This window comes from Stomoxys calcitrans, chromosome 3 (assembly GCF_963082655.1).
Source record: "Stomoxys calcitrans chromosome 3, idStoCalc2.1, whole genome shotgun sequence".
In the NCBI taxonomy this organism is placed as follows: domain Eukaryota; kingdom Metazoa; phylum Arthropoda; class Insecta; order Diptera; family Muscidae; genus Stomoxys; species Stomoxys calcitrans.
The window spans coordinates 66,588,534-66,611,185 of NC_081554.1; the positions used below are offsets into that span (position 1 = coordinate 66,588,534).

Below are 22,652 nucleotides of genomic sequence, written 5' to 3' on the forward strand. Positions count from 1 at the left end.
GATTTGGCTGATATTCTACATGAGGTGTCTTGTTATGATTTCCAACAACTGTTCTAAGTATGGTTGAAATCGGTCTTACACCGGATGTAGCTGTCATATAAACCGATCTGGGGTCTACCCTTCTTTTGCCTCTAGAGGGCGCAATTCTTAACCTATTTCACTGAAATTTTGCATGATGTGTTTTGTTGTAAGTTCCAATAACTGTGCTAAGTATGGTTGGAATCGGTCCATAACCTGATATAGCTGCCATATAAACCGATCTGGGATCTTGACTTATTGAGCCTCTAGAGGGCGCAATTTATATACGATTTGGCTGAAATTTTGTACAACGACTTCACCCATGATCTTCAACATACGTGTCGAATATGGTCTGATTCTGTCTTTAGCCTGATACAGCTCTCCTATAAACCGATCGGGAATCTTGACTTCTTGAGCCTCTAGAGGGCGCAATTTTACACAACATTCAATTCAATTATTGTCCGAATCGGACCATATAGCTCCAAAATTATAGCAATTCCTTTATTTTATCTTTTATGTGCCTAGATATCGGGAAAAAACTCCAAAAAGCGATCCATGGTGGGGGGTATATAAGATTCGGCCCCTCCAAACTTAGCACGCTTTTAGTTGTTTTGCTATGAAATGGATTCACTAGTCACCGGGAACAAAATACATTTCTCTTAAAAATACCTCCACTTCACAACCAACCATCTGTAGAATTACCCCACCAAGAGTTTTGCCAAAAAAATGCTCAAAGGTCCAGCAAAACATTTGACAGCCATAGCAAATTAACCTTAAAATTTGTCTTTGTTTTTTCTTATGTGCCCCCATTGACTCAACATTTTTTAAAACAAACGCAAGCCGGCTTCTTTTGTCCTTTGCCTTAAGATATTTGTCATACAATTTGGCAAAAAACGTAGAACATAAAACCTTTGTGTGACACCTACCCACTGCCAACGTTTCTCCTCCCTTACTATGCACGTCTCATTAGGTGCTAAGCACTTGTACTTACTCTGCACGTATGCTTATCTCATGGCCTGTGTTCACCGGTGTCTCCAGTTCACTCAACAGCATCGTTTGTAAGCCGCATGAAAATTGGAATTGCAATAGTCCTTTCTGCAGGAAGAGGGCCATGTAATGACCACCTTTGGTACCCTGGGCAGCTGCCAACATGATGAGGCCATTTGTGGCACGTGTGCGCACCTTAAGCTGAACATGCATCGGCAGCACAGTGTCCAATGAATCGTGATGCTGTATGTCCTTGTGAATGCGATGTGAAACATAAGAATCGCCCGAGAAAGCTGCATTCTTAATCACAATGGGAGTTTCGCACAAAGCACCTTGGCGATCAAAGCGACAAACACACTGCAAGTAAAGTAGGAAATAAAGAGAGAAAGGGAAATAAACAACATGAAATTCGTATGTAAATGGCAAAAGGAGAACTTTTTTACATTTTTAAACAAATATACCGAAATGGTAAGGTAAATAATGTTTCTGGGTGGTTTACGATTTAAACTCTGGTAAGGCTTTCAAAGAAATTTGGTTTTGAAATCAGGCCAAATTTTGCTGTGTAAATAAAAATTCAAGTATATTTCTCCAGGCTCCACCATAGGATGGGGGTATACTATTGGGTTGCCCAAAAAGTTATTGCGGATTTTTCATATAGTCGGCGTTGACAAATTTTTTCACAGCTTGTGACTCTGTAATTGCATTCTTTCTTCTGTCAGTTATCAGCTGTTACTTTTAGTTTGCTTTAAAAAAAAAGTGTAAAAAAGTATATTTGATTAAAGTTCATTCTAATTTTAATTAAAAATGCATTTACTTTCTTTTAAAAAATCCGCAATTACTTTTTGGGTAACCCAATAATTTTGTCATTTCGTTTGTAACGCGTGGAAATATTGATCTGAGACCCAAAAAAGTTTATATATTCTTGATCGTATTGAAATTCTAAGTCAATTTAGCCATTTTCGTCCGTCTGTCGAAATCACGCTTCCACAACTGTCAAAAGAGTAAAGCTAGGCGATTGAAACTTTGCACAAATACTTCCCATTAGTGTAGATGGGATGGGATTGTAAATGGGCTATATCGATCCATGTTTAGATATAGCTGGCATATAAACCGATCCTGGCTATTGATTTTTTGAGCCTCTAGAAGGCCCAATTCTTATCCGTTTTGTCTGAAAATCAGCATTAACTGTTTTGTTTTCCATCAACTGTGCCAAGTATGGTCCAAATCGGTTCATAACTTGATATAGCTGCCATATAAACCAATCTCGCATCTTAGCTTCTTCAGCCTCTAGAGGGCGCAATTTGTATGCCATTCGGATAAAATTTTGTATGAAATGTTGTGTTATTACTTCCAAAAGCTGTGTCAAGTATGGTCTAAATTGGTTTATAATCTTAAATAGCTTCCATATAAATCGATCTCTCGATTATACTTCTTGAGCCGCTAGAGGGCGCCATTCTTTTCCGAATTGGCTCAAATTTTGTGCAACGACTTCTCCTATGATCCTAATCACAAACGTGTCAAGTATGGTCTGAAACGTTCCATTACCTGATATAGCTCTCATATAAACCTATGTCCCGATTTTACATCTTAAGCTTCGATAGGGAGCAATTCTTATCCAAATTGGCACAAAATCGGTCTATAACCTGATAAAGCTCCAATAACATTGTAATTTTCTCCCATTACTCTTTGTTTCCCTATGAAGAGATACCGACTAAAGATTTTGACAAATCCGATCCATGGGGGAGGGTATTTAGGAGGGATAGGTTATATGAGCTAGGATAGGTTGGTTAAAAAGAGGGTGCGGATATTAATCCGCGCCATGCCACTAAGACCATACACCTAAGACAGTATTTGGCTTGTTGTGCACTCTAAATACTATAAAGTAACCTCAAAAAACAATAGAAGTTTGAATTTCCGTGCTACTAACAAAATCCATATTTGTTTTCCATACCACTCCCCTAAGGTGGTTTATATCTGGTATTGTTTCGCCACGTAAGTACCGGTGTATGTTAGCCGCGAAAACCGGCAATGACATAGGAAATGCTCCAACGTCTCAGCATCTTCCCCACATGCTATCACTTGCCGCACCAATTTTCCATAAGTAAACTCGTAGTCCTATGTGTCCCATTAGAACACCAAAAGCTATACTGACCTCCTTCTTACTTTCTTTCAGTAATATCCTCGTCCCCTCACGATCCGGATCACCCCATAGGATTTTCGCCATACTACCGACTGTTTCGCTGTTCCACAGTGTTACATGCCGTTTGCCGCCCACTCCCTTAAATCGGATTGCGTCGACCCGAAAGGCTTCGGGATAACCAAGTTTATTGACTGCAGTTATCTGGCCTTTACTGCCAAATCTCTGGCCTTTACAGTCTGTAAAGATTTTCAAACTCGACGTTCTCACGATAGTACCACAACACCTCACGCATTCTGTGATCGTCCGGATCTCCGCCTGCAGGACCGTATTATGGTCAGGCAGTCGAAAACAAATGTCAGTCTCTGGGTTATCAATGTAGACCCCCCGGTCCATTTTGTCCTCTAGCTTTCATCAATCTGTGTTGCATGATCTCCCAGATGGCAATGCCAAAGTTCCGTCAATCCAAGAGTGTGCATCTGACAGCAGTGTCTGGCACTCGATCACTAGTATCATCTCAGGTATCCGATCGAAAACCTCTTCTAATCCAGTCGGGTCTCCTATCGTCGCCTCGATTATACCGCGATGGTATGACCTACTCCTTTCCCCTATCCATTATCCCATTGCCTTAAATCTCATATCCGCAGTGGCTGTCTCACTCTTAATCTGTATATCAATGGGTACGATATCTAGAAAAGTCTCCAGTACCTAGTGGTCGTCCTCATTGCTCCGCCTATGCCAAGATACCATGTCTTCTAAACCTGTTGTATGGTCCTTATGTTGCACTTTTTTCTCCATCGCAGTCCACTAAACTACTGAGGCGTAAGTAAGTATTGGCCTTATCACGCTCCTGTAGAGCCAGTGGACAATCCTTGGATCCAGGCCCCATTTCGAGCATACGGCCCGTCATAGTGCCAAACATCTGTGAGCTTTCTCAGTACGCTCCTGAATGTGACACTTCCAATTAAGTTTCCTGTCCAAGATCACACCTAAATATTTGGCCTTGTTATCGAATCGGAAACATGGTGAACAGGCAGATTTCAGTCTTCTCTGGGTTAATATTGAAACCCCCTGTCGTATGCCTTCTGCAAGACCCTTTCGGTCCTTCTGCATAGCTGATTCGGATCCTTACCTTTAAGAAGTATTATAACATCGTATGCGTGGCAGGCGGATTAAAATTTCTCGTCAGTCAGCATCCGTAACAGGCCATTTACGGTGGTCATCCATAGGAGAGGCCATAAAATGTTGATGGACCTCGGCGAGCAAATATGTTCAAACTGTAAAAACTACGCCTGACAAATGACAACATTATGGCAAATTACCCAAAATCTGACGAACATATATATGGGAGTTATATCTAATTCTGAACCGATTTCGAGCAAACTTCTCAGATAATGTGGTAGTCATCGAGGAAAGCGTTGTGCAAAATTTTTGCAAGATTGGTCAAACAATGCGCTTGCAGTGGCTCTTGGAGTGAAAATCTGGCGATGTACATATATGACCGCTATATCTAAATCTGGGCCGATTTCTATGAAATTCACCAGTAATGTCGGGAGTCGTAAATTTCGAGAGAGTCGGTTAACAAATGAGCACTTTTTTGCAATATTTCTCAAAATCGGAAGAATATATTTATGAGAGCTACATCTAAATCTGAACCGATTCGAGCAAACTCCTCAGATACTGTGGCAGTCGTCGAGGAAAGCATTTTGTAAAATTTTGGCTAGATGGGTTAATAAATGCGCTTGCTGTGACTCTGGAAGTTAAAATCGAGCTATATCTAATCTAAACCGATTTCTATGAAATCCACCAGTAATATTGAGAGTCAAGATAAAATTCCTCCCGCCAAATTTCGAGAAAATCGGTTAACAGAAGACCATTTCATTGTAATTTTACTGCAAATCGGACGGACATATATATGGGAGCTATATCCATATCTGAATCGGCCAATTGCGATATGTATGCTCTACGCTCTCCAAGGTTATGGAGAGTATGGTTAACCATCATCTTGTCAGATACTTAGAGTTCAATGGCCTTCTAAGCGACAGACAGTATGGGTTCCGCAGAAATCGCTCTACGGGAGACCTAATGGCATTTTTGTCGGAACGATGGAGTCGCTCTATCCACCAGTTTGGTGAGAGTAAGGTCGTTGCTCTGGATATCTCCAAGGCATTTGATGGGGTTTGGCACGGTGCACTTTTATCAAAGCTTGTAGCTTTTGGAGTGGGTAATAACTTTGTTCGATTTATATCGAGCTTTCTCAGAGATCGCACTATACGAGTTGTTGTAGACGGGTTCTCATCAGATGAGTATACATTGACCGCAAGTGTGCCACAAGGCTCTGTCCTTTCCCCTTCCCTTTTTATTATTTTCATTGACGATCTATTGGGTCAGACTTCGTATCCAGTCTACTCATTTGCCGTTGACAGTAGTCTATGTCATTCATATTCATTCGACCATAGGTCCAGTCCTCAGGAAAATGTAGAGAGGAGGCGCATAATGGATGAGACGCTCTCCCAGGATTTGTTGGCCATTTCCGAGTGGGGTAGAATGAACAGAGTTGACCTTAACGCACAGAAGACGCAGTGCTGTTTCTTGTTTCACAAGCGATTCACTGACCCACTTCAATCGTCGATAACTATCGACGGTATAGATATTGCGCAGTCAGATGCTCTTGATGTTCTGGGCATGAAGATACAATGTGATGTCCGTTGGTCAAAACAACGTATTCGAAGTCTCGAAAGAAGCATTCAAGTGTTTGGGCTTTCTTAAGGGGTGCAAGAAATATTTACTACCTACATTAGGCCGAGGATGGAGTATAACTCTCATATATGTGTGGGAGCTCCAAAATTATCCTTGGAGCTACTTGACCGGGTTCAACGAAGAGCGATGGTGTATATTGGGGTAGGGTAGTTGGGGTAGGGTAGTATTGGTAGGGTAGTAGGGGTAGGGTAGTAGGGGTAGGGTAGTAGGGGTATGGTAGTAGAGGGTAGGGTAGTAGGGGTAAGGTAGTAGAGGGTAGGGTAGTAGAGGGTAGGGTGGGAAGGGTAGGGTAGTAGGGGTAGGGTAGTAGGGGTAGGGTGGGAGGGGTAGGGTAGTAGGGGTAGGGTAGTAGGGGTAGGGTAGTAGGGATAGGGTAGTATGGGTAGGGTAGTAGGGGTAGGGTAGTAGGGGTAGGGTAGTAGAGGGTAGGGTGGGAAGGGTAGGGTAGTAGGGGTAGGGTAATAGGGGTAGGGTAGTAGGGGTAGGGTAGTAGAGGGTAGGGTAGTAGTGGTAGGGTAGTAGGGATAGGGTAGTATGGGTAGGGTAGTAGGGGTAGGGTAGTAGGGGTAGGGTAGTAGGGGTAAAGTAGTAGGGGTAGGGCAGTAGGGGTAGGGTAGTAGGGATACGGTAATAGGGGTAGGGTAGTAGGGGTAGGGTAGGAGGGGTAGGGTAGTAGGGTTAGGTTAGCCAACTCTATTGCTTCTCTTGAACATCGTCGGAGTGTGGGTAGCGTTGTATTGCTCTATCGTTATTTTCATGGCGTGTGTTCCAGGGATTTTCGTCTCCTTATCCCTGACGTTAGGATGTTCACCAGGAATACAAGGCTTGCCAGGAACTCACACCTGTTTGTAATTGATTGGCCAGTCGACCGAACCATGCATTACCGAGAAAATTCACTTTTCGCCCGAACCATTCGTACGTGAAATCGACTTCCGGTTAATGTCTTTCCCATCTACATTGACGTTCAGAAGTTTAAGACATATATCAATAAACACTACTCCCTCTTTCCACCCTCCAGCCCATGACTTTCCTAATTTCCAACCCAATGCACTGTATATATAGGGGACATCCCCTGCGTGTTGGTTACGTGAAGAAAAAAAAAATTCACTAAGTTATACAAAGGCGCAGCGTAGCGTGCCCGGTTCAACAAGTTTTTTAAAAATTCAAATTTTTTTCGGTATAATTTCAACTCTTTTTCTTCGATTGTTTAACATTCTAAGGAATTCCAATGTTTCTCTATGATCTCCATCTTAATCTCTGGCAAAGTAGATTTGTTAATCTTCGTTATGCATATTTTCCTGTGACTTTTTATATATGTGTGTCGTATATGTGTGTGTGTGTTTGTGTCCTCACTGTCTCTTGAAATATGAAACTCTGCTGCTTTATTGGCATTCCTTTATGATGCATGTATTCAATTAAATTTTTCCAGCACAATACATAACAACTTTAAGCCGCTTTTTGTAGACTTCTCCTGGGTGGCCTTTCATTTCGTATTTTGTTAGCAATTTATTGCATTTCTTTGCTCCTCGAAGTCAGCCAAAGGTCACATGTGGCTATATTGCACATGCCATAAATTTCATTTTTTCATACAATTCGATTCGAAACGATTTCGCTTTATTGATCATTTCCATCCTTTGTTGTATGAGTATACTGCTGCCATTTCGACATTCGATGAATGATGTTAAGGAAAAGGAAAAGTGAGCAATTTTATTTTCCATTCCATTTCTCGGTTCTTCCTCTTGCTTTTCTCTTTTTTTCTTTAATTTTTTTTTTTATTATTGATTTTTATTTGAGAGTCGCTTTTGTGAGGTCATAAAGCGGATTTTGTGCAAAAGCAAATGGCAATGAGATGCTGCATGCACTTATGGCATGGCTGTTAAATGATGCCATGATGATGGTCTCTTTATGTCGCGAGTTGAGTTCTTGGCATTTGGAGGCCTTAATGGAAGCGATGAATTTGTTAATACTTAAATAGTTGAAGTGTAATTGAGATTGAAAGCGTATATGACATTCCTATTAACATAAAGTGGGCTTAACATGGCTTGTATTAAACTTTTGAGGGAAATGTTGAATTAATGGTAAGGCATGTGGTGCTATGGTATGGAAAATGATGTTGGGATATAAACAATTTTGGCAAAAATAAAAATTTCCTTAATAAATTTTTGAGCAGATATTTTTTACTCTGCTCTTCGTTGCATCAGTGACAACATGTCGAAATTATACCCTTTAATAGGACGGTTTGTTTGTTTATTTGTTTGTTGGTTTGTCTGTTCCGTATAAACTCAAACAAGTAAAAACGTGCTGAGTTCGGCCGGGCCGAATCTTATGTACCCTCCACCATGGATCGCATTTGTCGAGCTCTTGCCACGGTATTTTTTTTAAGGCAAATAAAGGATAAACGAAAAGAATTCCTATGTTATTGGAACAATATCAAGTTATGGTTCATTTCAGACCATATTGAAGTGCACCATAGTAGAAGTCATTGTGTAAAATTTCAGCCAAATCTAGTAGGTATTGCGCACATAAGGGGCTGAAGAAGTAACATAGGGAGATCGGTTTGTGGGGGAGGTGCATTAGGCTATAAACCGATTCATGCCATTTTCGACACGATTCATGCCATTTTCGACATGTTCAAAGTCATGAGAGAAGCCGTTGTACAAAATTTCAGCTAAATCGAATAATTATTGCGCCCTCTAGTGGCTCAAGAAGTCAAGACCCCAGACCGGTTTATAGGGCAGCTATATCAGGTTATGGACCGATTTGAACCATACTCAGCACAGTTGTTGGAAGACATAGCAAAACACCTCATGCAAAATTTCAGCCAGATCGGATAAGAATTGTGCCCCCTAGCGGCTCAAGAATTCAAGATCCCAGATCGGTTTATATGGCAGCTATATCAGGTTATAGACCGATTTGAACCATACTTAGCACATTTGTTGGACGTCATAACAAAATACGTCATGCAATATTTCAGCCAAATCAGATAGGAATTGCTCCCTGTAGAGGCTCAAGAAGTCAAGACCCCAGACCGGTTTATATGGCAGCTATATCAGGTTATGGACCGATTTGAACCATACTTAGCACATTTGTTGGATGTCATAACAAAATACGTCATGCAATATTTCAGCCAAATCGGATAATAATTGCGTCCTCTATAGGCTCAAGAAGTCAAGAGCCCAGATCGATTTATATGGCAACTATATCAGGTTATGGACCGATTTGCACTATTTTTAGCACAGTTGTTGAAAGTCATAACGAAACACCTCATGCGAAATTTCAGCCAAATCTGATGGGAATTGCTCCCTGTAGAGGCTCAAGAAGTCAAGACCCCAGATCGGTTTATATGACAGCTATATCAGGTTATGGACCGATTTGAACCATACTCAGCACAGTTGTTGGAAGTCATAATAAAACACCTCATGCGAAATTTCAGCCAAATCAGATAGGAATTGCTCCCTGTAGAGGCTCAAGAAGTCAAGATCCCAGATCGGTTTATATGGCAGCTATATCAGGTTATCGACCGATTTGAACCATACTCAGCACAGTTGTCTTTCAATAATAAAACAAAATACGTCATGCAATATTTCAGCAAAATGAGATAGGAATTGCTCCCTGTAGAGGCTCAAGAAGTCAAGACCCCAGATCGGTTTATATGGCATCTATATCAGGTTATAGACCGATTTAAACCATACTCAGCACGGTTGTTGGAAGTCATAAAAAAACGCCTCATGCAAAATTTCAGCCAAATCGGATAATAATTGCGTCCTCTAGCGGCTCAAGAAGTCAAGATTCCAGATCGGTTTATATGGCAGCTATATCAGAACGTGTACCGATATAGCCCATTTACAATCCCAACCCACCTACACTAATAAGAAGTATTTGCGCAAAATTTCAAGCAACTAGTTATACTCCTTCGAAAGTTAGCGTGCTGTGGACAGACAGACGGACGGACATGGGTAGTTCCACTTAAAATGTCATGACGATCAAGAATATATATACCTTATGGGGACTTAGACGAATATTTCGAGGAGTTACAAACAGAATGACGAAATTAGTATACCCCCATCCTATGGTGGAGGGTATAAAATGGCTCAACCGATTTTCATGAAATTTTCACATATGGTAGAGTTTGAGCTCCCGGTGAAAATAGGGTACTTCATTTTGTGATATCCGAAGGGGAGGCGGGCCCTTTCCCATATCCCAATTTTCAAAAACGCCAAATCTCGGAAATACGTGCACCAATTCATGCGAAATTTTGTTTGACTCCTTATGGTACTCCAAAAACACGAAATTGGTAGCAATTTTGGAGTCAAATAACATGGGGGGACGCCCCATCCCAAAACCCACTCAGGCGGACATGTTTACCGATTGCGACAATATGGATATCAAATGAAAGGTATTTAAGAGTAGAGTACGAATTTGGTATACGTACGTCGCCCAAAGTATTCGGGGGTCCCTCACCCCAAAAAAACCTCCAACAGGACTCTTTCACCGCTTTGGGCAATATGGGTATCAAATGAAAGGTATTTGAGAGTAGAGTACAAACTTGGCATTAAAATGTTACCCTTAGAGTTGGGGGACCCCCCACTCCCAAAAACACCACCCAACAAGCCCCAAGAGGACGCTTAAACCGCTTTCAGCAATATGGATATCAAATTAAAGGTATTTAAAAGAAAAGTACAAATCCGACACAAATTTTTTTTTTTTTGGTTTCTGAGAGCCCTCCCCACCCCCCAAAACCCCTAAGCTGGACAAATTTACCGATTGGGCAATATGGATATCAAATGAAAGCTTTCTAAAGGTAGAGTTCAATGGTGATATAAAAGTGTTCCTTGGTATCTAAAGCGCCTCCCCACTTCCAAAAACCCCTTAACAGGACATATTTACCGATTGGGACAATATGGACAAACGAAAGATATTTGGAAGCAGAGTACACATCTATTATAAGAACTTGGTTCAAGGTGTCTACGGGCCCTTTCCATCCCCAAAAACCCTCAAAACGGGCATAAATGTCCAACGTCATAAAATGGGTATCGAATGAAAGGTCTTTGGGAGATGACTACAAATTTGGTGTACACAATTAGGACAGAACCTGGGACCGGCCCACCCACTAAATACCCTTCAATAGGACGTGTTGATCGGTCTATATGGAAGCTATATCTAAATATAGTCCGATCTGAACCATATTTGGGTCAATGTGAACCAATTTGGGTCGGGAAGCCTTAAACTATTCACTGTCTCAAATATCACCAAAATCGGATGAAAAATAAAGTTTTTATGGGCATTAGACCCTGTATCGAAAAACGGGTCTATATAGCAGCTATATCCAAATATGGTTCGATTTGGTCCATTCAAGAACTTAACCAGCGTGCATCAAAAATACGTATCGGTGCCAAATTTCAGCTAAATATCTCAATTTTTGAAGGCTCTAGAGTGATTACAACAGACGGACGGACACACGGACATCGTTAAGTAGAATTTTACGACAATCCGAAATATATCTACTTTGTAGGGTAGGAAATTGATAATTCGATGTGTTGCAAATGGAATGACTAAATGAAAATACCCCCTATCCTACGGTGTTGGGTATAAAAATAATTTGTTTGAATCTGAACGAGACTCATAGCTCTGAATATTTTGATAGCCTCCTTCAAAATGCTTGACAGTATGGGGCTCAAAAAAAATCATGCTCTAGCATGATGCTAATATTACTTCAGGGTTCACCTCTAAACTCCCTTCCAACCGGTCATGATTGCCTACTATGGCGATAAATAATAGGTATTTGATAGTAGAAAACGAATTTCATATCCAATTTTGAGGCCAAATGTTTAGGGGTCGTGCCACCCCATAAACTTCCCCTAAACCAATGGCAATTGGGGCTTTAATTGAAGAAATTTGAGAGTAGAGCACGATGCTGATAGTTTTTCAGGGCTTAGTACGTGGGTGGCCTCCCCACCCTGCATACCCATCAAACTGGACATATTTGTGGATTATGGCAAAAAGGGGCTTAAATCTGTATCTGCTTCATGGCCAAGTGTTTCAGAGACGCCTCATGGAGCTCTAATGTGGTTTTTGGGAGTGGGTATGAATCTGACATCCACGTTTGGGGCAAAGAGTTTGGTTGCTGCAATCCCCTACCAAATCCAAGAATATGATGTAGATCTAACATGCAAACTTTAATGGGCGGACCCTCCCCTTACCCTCTTTTCAAAATCGCCAGATCTCGGAGATGGGTGAGGCGATTTAAGCGAAATTTAGTTTGTTTATAGTAACTCAAATACAGAAATTTGTATCCTTATTTAGGGTGGGATATCTAGGGGGCATCCCCACCTCCAAAGCCACCAGCCAAATGAAATATAAACCAATAATGACACTGTGGTATTCAAATGAAAGGTATTTGAGACCAGGGCACGAATCTGAAAATATGAAAATGGAGATCCGTCTCACCCCCATACCGGACATATTTAACGACCATAGCAATATAAGGCTCCAATGAAGATATTTGGGACCATATAGGCGCGAAATATCTGAAAGGCAGTACCAGTACCTCTAAACAGCACTTTTTTCCTGACATGACCGCATAGGGCTCAGATAAAACAAGAGAGTAAAAGAAGGCGCAGCTGGGCGGGCCCTGTCCAGCTAGTATTTCAGACGTTTATCTCTTTTTACTTCTGCTTACTTTTGAATTTTCAAGTCTATACCTTATTGTGGTTATCACATTTTCCTTTGGCAAATAGAAGGGGGACCCTTCCCTGCAATATTTGCAACATTCAAGAAATTTAATAAATTTCACTCATGATAAGCTAAGCCTTAGGAAACTTTATTGAAATCCTTTGAACTTTTGTATAAGTTTTATGCATATGCTTTGCACATATTTCCGCACGCAAACATTCAAGCATTGAGGCAATTTCACCTTTGCCCCACCTGCCATACAACAACATAAGTTATCCCAGTCAGTCATCACTTCCGTTTCCGCTCTAACACATATTCAACCAATATCATTGTTGAAGCATTCATCTCAACCAGGCGCTGCGTTCACCATGAGGGCTGTTACATTGATATGCAAAAAAGAAGAGCGAAAACTTTGCATTGTATGCACTTCCGCCGAACAAGTCATCGCGTTTTTTTTTCTGCACTCTGCACGTTTGATGGTCTCTAATGCCTCTTTGGCCTTTTAGGTTAACCAAACGGTTGGAATGCGAAGAGTTTGTTGGCTTATACGCCTCGCCCCCACCTCAATGCCTTGGGGCTAAAGGAGAACATTGGAAAATATTTACACCTTAGCTCAAGCGAAATGTCAACAAACAATTCATGGATACCTTCGTGGTTTATGTATGAATGGGTGAGAGAGTGTGTGTGCGTGTGTGTGTGTGAAGTGTGTGTGCTAGAGTTTAATTGTCTAGTTTTTGTTATCTGTCTGTGCTTGTGTGGGAGGTATGGATTTCCAAACTTTAATTAAAACTTGTGAAATAGCGCCATATATTTCCATTTGACGCTTGCCTTGTGTTGCAACTTTTCATTTATTTTTTTTTCATCCTTCCCCACATGTTAGAGTTCATATCAAAAAAAGAATGAGACTTTTTTTGTGTTACTCCAATGCTTCATAATCCTCCAAAGTAACAAATGAAAAAGTTACACATGCTGAGAATGGCGCAATAGCTACGCGGCACTTTGTTTGCCGATGACGTATTGCCCCACTGAAAGTATGCAAAAATGGTTTATACTGTGGCGACCTTTGGTGTACCCTAAAATGTATGATGATAGAGAGGGCAAAAACAATCGCAATTTCCCAAACCCAACAAGGTTTGATAGCTTCCATAAAGTTAAGGGTGAAAATTGAATAGAAAACTATGGCCTCTACCCAATTTCATGAAAACATAGACTTTGGAAAAAGTTTCATGAAAATTTCTGGCTTTAGAGAAAATTTAGTGGTAATTTTGACTTAAAAGAAAATTTCGTGGATATTTTAGAGAATATTCGGTGGAAATTTTGCCATTAGAGAAGATTTGTTAAAACTTTCTCTTAGAAAAACAGGAGTCCAAATTTTGTCCTTGAAGAAATGTCATGGAAACTTTGACTTCAAAGAAAATTTCATAGAAATGTAGTCTTGAGAGATGAAGACCTAACGGTTGTGGCCTTGGAGAGAGCTCACAAACCATTACTGGTTCTGACCTCCATGTACCCACCCTATGATGTGGACAACCCCCCTACAGACACAGTCCGGCCCCTGGTCGGTTGGTGCGAGGAGAAGGGGCATGACCTTGTGCTAGGGATGAAGCCAATGCACACCACAGTCTCTGGGGAACCATGGATCCCAATGATAGAGGTGAGTCACTTTTTGATTACATTTTATCCACGGGCCTAGTTGTAAGCAATAGGGGAACGCCCCTACTTTCTACAAGCGGATGCTTGTGATGAATAGTGACTCGGTGAAGGTATTGGACTGGAACGTTTCCACCGAGTCCTCCTTTTCGGATTACTATAGGATATGTTTTCGGGTCGAGCACGAGAGGGGGAGGAGGGTGCCATACAGAAATCCGCAGAGGACCGACTGGGAACAGATGCAGAAATAGGGGGGCCTTTGGAGCACGCAAAGGAACTGGAGACCGTAGTCGATCTTGTCACGTTATGCCTGAACCAGGCCCTTTTGTAGGCATGTTCCGAAAAAGTACCGCCACTCAATACCAGCCAGTCATGGTGGTCACCGGAACTGCAGATGCTCAGGAGGCAGCGCAAAAGACTTGTTAACAAGACCAAGAGAGAGAACATGGCAGAGGGCTGATACGATTATCGTGACGCTCTTCAAGAAGGAGACGAGAAAGGCGAAGAGGAGCTCCTGGGCGAAATTTTGTGAGGAATTGGAAAGCACTAGTGAGGCATCTAGGTTGCGCAAAGTGCTCTCGAAGGATCCAATCACACCATGCTTCCTGAGGAGGGAGGATGGAACTTACACTGAGAGTGGGCAGGAGACGGTGGAACTGCTGATGGAGGCTCATTTCCCAGGTGGCCTTAATCTACCAGTGGATCAATAATACGCTTTATGGCAGGATTATTAATGAGAACCTTGGATATATAGAGTGACCAGAGGAACGCCCCAAGGAGGGGTAAAACACCCACCGATTCTATGGAACCTTGTGAGTAATGAAATCTTGATAGATCTCGGTGGGGATGGTACGAGGATTATCGCTTATGCGGACGATGCCGTGGTGCTGGTCCGAGCCAGGTTTCTGCCGACGATCAGCGAGATCATGGAAGGGTCACTGAGGAGGTTAATGCGATGGGCTACCAGAAATGGGTTGAGGACCAACCCAGGGAATACGGGGCTGGTGCCCTTCACGCGTGGATATAAGATACCGGAGTTCAGACTCGCGTCCTTGGACGGGATCATCCTGTGGCTATCGAAGGAGGCGAAGTACCTAAGCATAGTCCTCGATTCGAAGCAGTCCTGGAAGAGGAAAGAAGCCGTAAGGCACTAAGCGCTTTTTACTCCTGCAGGAGAATGTTCGGAAGGATGTGGGGATAACCCTGGATGATTTATTGGATGTATACGTGAGACCAGAATTGGTCAATGGAGCACTGATATGGTGGAATGCAGTAGAGAAGAGGACGCGTGCGTGGGAGTTCGATCAGGTCCAGAGACTGGATTGCGTCGCGGTCACAGGCTGAGGTAGGCGATGTTGGATATGCAGCCCATTGAGACCCATGTTTGGAACTGCGCCGCCAGGGTCACGCTTAGACTCAGGGAGCTCGGCATGCTGAAGGAAAATGGCTGAGGCCACAGTTCGATTCTGGGTGTTATGGATGCGCAGGGTAGACTGAGGAGGATCTCCGACTACATGGCACCAGTGCCGACTGCAGTGAGGGCATTCTATATTTAATTTAAAGAGATGGACGAATGGAGGGCGAGGAGGATGAGACCTCGATCTAAACAGATGGCTCCAAGATGGAGTCAGGGGCTGGATTTGGGGTCAACTCTGATGCACTCAATATCAGTATGTCTCTGAGACTGATGAGTGTACGGTCTTTCAGGCAGAGGTCTGTGCCATTGGCGTGGCCGCAAGCGAAATTCTGGTAAGGGACTTACCGCCCTCGAAACTCAGAATTTCTGTGGACAGTATGGCAGCGCTCAAGACCTTAGGATCGAGGATGGTGAGATCGAGATAAGCTCCGGGCCCACGATGTGACGCTGACATAGGTTCCTGGGCATAAGGGGATTCCAGAGAATGAGAGGACGGAAGACTGCGCCAGGAGGGGTTTCTCTGCGCCGGGCGGACCAGTCATCGGTCTTGCCCTCCTAATGCTGGCGACATTTGTGGGGATCTATGCTATTTAAAAAAAAATGAAAAAAACTTCTCCCCGAAGAGGTGTCGCATTGCGGCACGCTGCTCTCTGAACGCTGAACTCGGCTATAAAATGGAGGCCTCTTATCATTGATCTTAAAACTTGAGTCGGACAGCACTCACTTATAGGTGAATATTCATGGGCTAGTGTGCATAATTCCGATCGGGTGGGCATTTGGGCCACAATTTGTATCTCTTCTTGCAAATTCCCTTCATTTGATGGGATACAAGTGACTTTCATATGACAGATTTCATTACAACTCATTGAATTTTTGTCTTTGCTGAAAGTTTTGTTTTTAGAGATAATGTCCTGGAAGATTTTTCTTTAGATAGTGCTGCCTATAAATTTTGTCATTATAGGCAATTTCAAAAACTTTTTGCCTTTAGAGAAAATCTCATGGAAATTTTGTCGCCAAACTGCATTGGGCTTCTCTTTTCGTATCATAACATCAAATGCTTTATGCATACCACCCTTACTGTTTCTAGAAAAGTTAGCAAAAAAGCTATTCCTAACGTCATACATTCCCCCAATTATCTTTACACAACACTGCCACTTAGAGGTGCTCAAGTCGAAAATGACTTTTATTTCCGTTCTACTGGAAGCAATGCGATTTTATTCAAAGGCGAGAAGTAGTGAAAAATAACTGTAGCATGAAATGTGTATTGAGGTGGTAGACATTAATAGGTAGGAAAACAGTCAGAGCATGGTTGTCATCACACATTTCAGAGAAATTGTTTAGCAAAGATTAATGAAAAGGGATAAGAGATTTTTTTTGGAAAGGATTTGACCATAATAGCTAACGCAATGAGAGGTTTCAAACAGATTTCATAAGGATTTTTTTTTGTTCTCTGTAAGATGGACGAAATACTAATTACGTCATTACGTTTGTCATTTTCGTTATAGTGACAGTCTGCAATCAGATTCACTTAGACATTTTAGTTCATAGTTATGCAAATGTGCCCATGAACATTCCATTAACATAACATAACCTTAATAGTATAGCCGAGCCCGAACTGCATGCCACAGTGCAACACCTCTTTGTGGAGAAGTTTTTACATGGCTGCCATACCAAATGGTACAGTACCTCCAAATGTCGCCAGCATTAGGAAGGGAAATTTTTCTGATGGTCTCGCCACAATTCGTTCAGCGTCATAGGCGAACATGCTAACCTCTGCGCTACGGTGGCCTATGGTGGTGGGTATCAAAATTCTAAGAAAACTACACAATTGTATTTAACTTTCCTGAATTTGCCAACCCTGGTGCATAGGTTTGAAAGTGTGCCTAAAGGAGAAAACATGTGAGTTCCAATTCCGTCATATCGAAAGACCTTTAAGATGTATCCTGTCTTCTTGGACATATGGATATCATATGAGTGGAATCTTCTATAACCTTTTATTACAGAGGAAAGGGTGATTGCAATCGGCTCTAAAAGTTAAAGTGGCCGCTACCACTATACCCTTTACGGAAAAGCTGCTCAGACAATACATAATCCACACTGGCTTAGATATCGATGATTGTAAAGAGGCAAGCTAGTAGCTTGCTTCAATGGTAGGAACTAAAATGCCATTTTCATTTTTATACCCTCCACTAGAGATGTGAGCATAAATGATTTTCCACTCACGTTTACGCGAGCTTACAAGAAAAAAATGTTGCTCTCGCACGGCTCACAAGAAAATCACGACACGTGACAAAATCATGACACACTAGACAGTCACCACTCTCAAAACATTCACGTACTCTCAAGAGAAAATTATATTACTCACTCACGCTCCTACATTTTTATGTCGAATCACGTTCACGCCCGCTCACGAGACAAAAATTTTATTCACGCACGCTCAAGAACAATTCGCGAGATATTCACACTCACGAGGCACGCTCGACTCACTAGAAATTCACGACTCACGGGATACTCAAACTCATGAGGCACGCTCGACTCGCAGCTCACGAAACACTCACGACTTACGAGACAACAACGTCCCACGAGGCACTCCTGACTCACGAAGTACTCACGAGAAGATCACGACACACGAAAAACACAAGCTCACGAAACACTCACGATTCACGAGGCCCGCTCAACTCACCAGAAAATCACGACTCTCGGGATACTTACATTCACGAGGCATGCTCGACTCACAAGAAAATCACGACTCACGGCTCACCAAACACTCACGACTTACGAGACAGACTAGGTTGGGGGAGGGGTAGAGCTGACAAAATATCGATGGCGCTATCGATATTTTATAATTTGTCTGAATATCGATTGATCGATATCGTTACTATCGGCAAAGTTAATTTTTTTTTACAAAATTGAGCAAATCTTAGCGATAGACACTGAATGCACCCCATATGATACAGTGCGCCTATAGAGGGCGCAACTTTCATCCGATTGGGACAACATTTTGTACAATGATTTCTTTCATAACTTCCGACCGACTCCAAAAAAGTTTGGTTTTATTCGTTCTGTGCATTGACACTGCTGCTATATAACGTAATCTGCTGATTTATATACCCTCCAACATAGGATGGGGGTTTACTAATTTCGTCATTATCTTTGTAACACCTCGAAACATTCCTCTGAGACCCCATAAAGTATATATATTCTTGATCGCCATGTCGTTTTTAGTCGAATTTTGCACGAATACTTCCGATCTTGGATCTTGACTTCTTGAGTCACTAGAGGGCGCAATTCTTATCCGATTTAGCTGTAATTTAGCATGAGGTGTTTTTTTATGACTTCCAACAACTGTGTTAAGTGTGGTTCAAATCGGTCCATATCCTGATATAGCTGTCATATTAGCCGATCTGGGGTCTCGACTTCTTCAGCCTCTATAGAGCGCAATTCTTTTCCGATTTGGCAGAAATTTAGCATGAGGTGTTTTGTTATGACATACCTGACATATAAACCGATCTGGGATCTTGACTGGTTGAGCATCTAGAGGTCGCAATTATTATCCGATTTGGCTGAAATTTTGCACAACGACTTCTCTCATGACCTTCAACATACGTACTAATTATAACCTGAATCATTCTATAGCCCGATACAGCTCCCATGTAAACCGATCTCCCAATTTTAGTTCTTCAGCCCCTTAAGGGCGCAATTTATACAGATGATAAGAAATTAACGATAGTATCGATCCTACCGATATTTATTAGTAGAAATATTGAAAATGTCGAATGTTACGGTTATCGATAGTTTTCCAGCTCTAGGGAGGGGAGTCTACAAATCTAGTCATTCCGTTTGTAACATTTCAAAACACCTCGATTGAGAACCCAGGAACTGAGATCAGTTTTCGACTCTCTGACCATAATATGGTCCTGCATGGGAGATCCGTACGATCGCGGAATGCGTGAGGTGGCGTGGTGTTAAAGCAAGGATGTCGTTAATTGGCAATAACAACCTGGACGGTAAGCTCACGAAAAGTTTTGGAGTGTAAGAAAGGGAAGAAGACGAATTTGGCGTGAAGTCCAGTGAACTGCTGTCAATAAATTTTTTTAACGCGAAGCCTTTCTAGTCGAAGCAGTTCGAGTTAATGAAACGTTACACAGTGGCAGAAAATCGGAAAAAACTAGTAAAAAAATATGCCGTGCCTGAACGAGTAGAACGGGTATCTCTTTTAAAATTTTAAATGGTTAGAACTGAGAAAAAAGTTCTAAGAAAAAACGAATGAAGATGTCTTAGTAACTCTTTTTGGGGCGCAAAATACCTGGGTGTTTTGCTGGACAGGAAATTGAACTTCAAATCTAACATTTTGGAAAGGGCAAAAAAGATCCATTGGCAAAAGTTGGGGTTTTAGACCTCGCGTCATGTATTGGGTATATACTGCAATTGTGAGACCTATAATGCTATATGGTGTTGTGATCTGGTGGACGGCTATTCAAAAGTCCATCTACTGTTCAACACTCAATCGCATCCAAATGATGGCTTGTTTGTGCATCACAGCCGCACTAAGCGCGACACTTTCTGATGCACTGAATTTAATGTTACATCTAATGTCTTTGGACATTGTGGCTACACAAATAGCTGCGACCACTGCCGTGAGGCTAAGCGAGCTTTCCCTTTGGTCATGTGGCGGCAACGGACATTGTGTTATCCTTGATTCAATATCCGATGTTCCTGAGCCGGTTTTTGAAAAAATTACTGTAGCACTATTCCTGATAGAATCGTTTGGAACTACGACATCCCTGGTAATAGAAGTTACATAGACTTCTAAAGGGTGATTTTTTTGAGGTTAGGATTTTCATGCGTTAGTATTTGACAGATCACGTGGGATTTCAGACATGGTGTCAAAGAGAAAGATGCTCAGTATGCTTTGACATTTCATCATGAATAGACTTACTAACGAGCAACGCTTGCAAATCATTGAATTTTATTACCAAAATCAGTGTTCGGTTCGAAATGTGTTCAAATTTTGTTCAGCGATGAGGCTCATTTCTGGTTGAATGGCTACGTAAATAAGCAAAATTGCCGCATTTGGAGTGAAGAGCAACCAGAAGCCGTTCAAGAACTGTCCATGCATCCCGAAAAATGCACTGTTTGGTGTGGTTTGTACGCTGGTGGAATCATTGGACCGTATTTTTTCAAAGATGCTGTTGGACGCAACGTTACGGTGAATGAACACATTTCGAACCGAACACTGATTTTGGTAATAAAATTCAATGATTTGCAAGCGTTGCTCGTTAGTAAGTCTATTCATGATGAAATGTCAAATCATACTGAGCATCTTTCTCTTTGACACCATGTCTGAAATCCCACGTGATCTGTCAAATACTAATGCATGAAAATCCTAACCTCAAAAAAATCACCCTTTATATGGATGGTTTTAAGCTAGACAACCAGGTGGGCTTTGAGATGTACTCTGAAGATCTAGAACTGGTCATATCGAAAAGGTATCCTGCAGTGTTCAGAGATCCTTGCAATTAAGAAAATGGTTGAATGGCTAAGATATAATGGAACGGCTAAGATTTAATACAACTCACTGCTTAAAATTTCGACGAAATCATTCCCATGTCAGCCGATTGTACCCACCGGATTGACCCGATGGAGTACTTCATGTCATAACGACAATTGTCATAAATATCTTCTCAGACAGTCAGGCAGCCATTAAATCCCTGGAGAATGTATTTCTGAGCACAAAATTCACCCTCGACTGTCGCAGATCTCTCAAAGAGATGGATGAACATTTCAAAATTCCCCCGTTCTGGGTACCGGGCCACAGCCGGGCATTTTCTGTCATTGCCCGGCTTTCGCGCTAACAGACACCAGCGCTTTTGTAGAGACACATTACCGGAAATGAACAGACTTAGGAGGTGGTATGAAAAACAATTGCGGATTTGGTGAGTAGCACAGAATTCCTGACTTAGATTTTCTTTTTCGATGTTAATGTTTCGAGTATCGCATAGAGAGTGCGCAACAAGCCAATTACTGGCTTAGGTGTATGTACATAGTTGTATGGACAACCTTACCTAATACCTCGAAATGTTGATTTGCCACCCTATAAAGTATATATTCTTGATTGTCTTAACCTTCTAAATCGATCTCGAAATGTCCGTCTGTCCGTCCGTCCGTCCATATGTCGAAATCACAGATACTTTTTATCATAGTAGAGGATTGCAAAAGTGCTATAACGGTTTAGATTTGAGTATCGCCTTCCTTTAAACCGATCTCCGATATTGACTTCTTAGGCTCACATAGGCCTAGATTTTCATCCGATTTTTCTGAAATTGGTAATGCAGACTTCCGTTATGGCTCCCAATATCGATGACAAGTATGGTTCAAATCGGTTCATAAACTGATATAACTCCCATATAAACCAATCTTCGATTGCACTTCTTGAGCCTCTATATGACGTAATCTTTATCTTATTTGACTGAAATTTTGCTCAATGGCTTCTACTATAGTCTCCAACAAAGCATAGAAATTTGCATCCTTTAACCTTTGTTTGTTATAAAAAGATACCCGGCAAACTTGACAAATAGGATCCATGGTAGTGGGTATATAAGATTCGGCCCGGTCGAACTAAACATGCTATTACTTGCTTGTGCTCAAGACGTTGAGCCAGGGGATCGGTCTTTACTGCTAATATAACCAAATGTCGAGTAGCCCAAAACACCTCTTTATTCCAAGTGCTGCCCCCATGGTTCTAAAAAAAGCTGACGATCCTTAGTATTGCGATCGGGTCTATATAGCGGCTACATCCAAATGTGGCCCAAACTAGATCACATGCGGCGCAGCTGTCAACGGCTCTAATGCATCTCATTGGTGTTATTCTAGCAACAGAAATAGTCAAGCAAATAGTCTTCTCAATCATTTTTTAGAAACACTTGTATCAAAAAATCACATTGGCAACTAAAAAGTAAAGATAATTTGAATATGTGTTCACCCTCTGTACCCTATACCAAAAATGTCCAA

The 22,652-nt window shown here is 41.7% G+C and overlaps 1 protein-coding gene across 1 annotated transcript in view; it reads right to left on the reverse strand.

The window, feature by feature from the left end:
- The window catches only part of LOC106083962 (protein eyes shut), a 323,238-nt gene that overhangs the window by 125,401 nt on the left and 175,185 nt on the right, over positions 1 to 22,652 (reverse strand). The window contains exon 5 of the mRNA XM_013247300.2: positions 1,010 to 1,362. Coding sequence (XP_013102754.2) covers positions 1,010 to 1,362 — 353 coding nt within the window. The remainder of the gene's footprint in view (positions 1 to 1,009; positions 1,363 to 22,652) is intronic.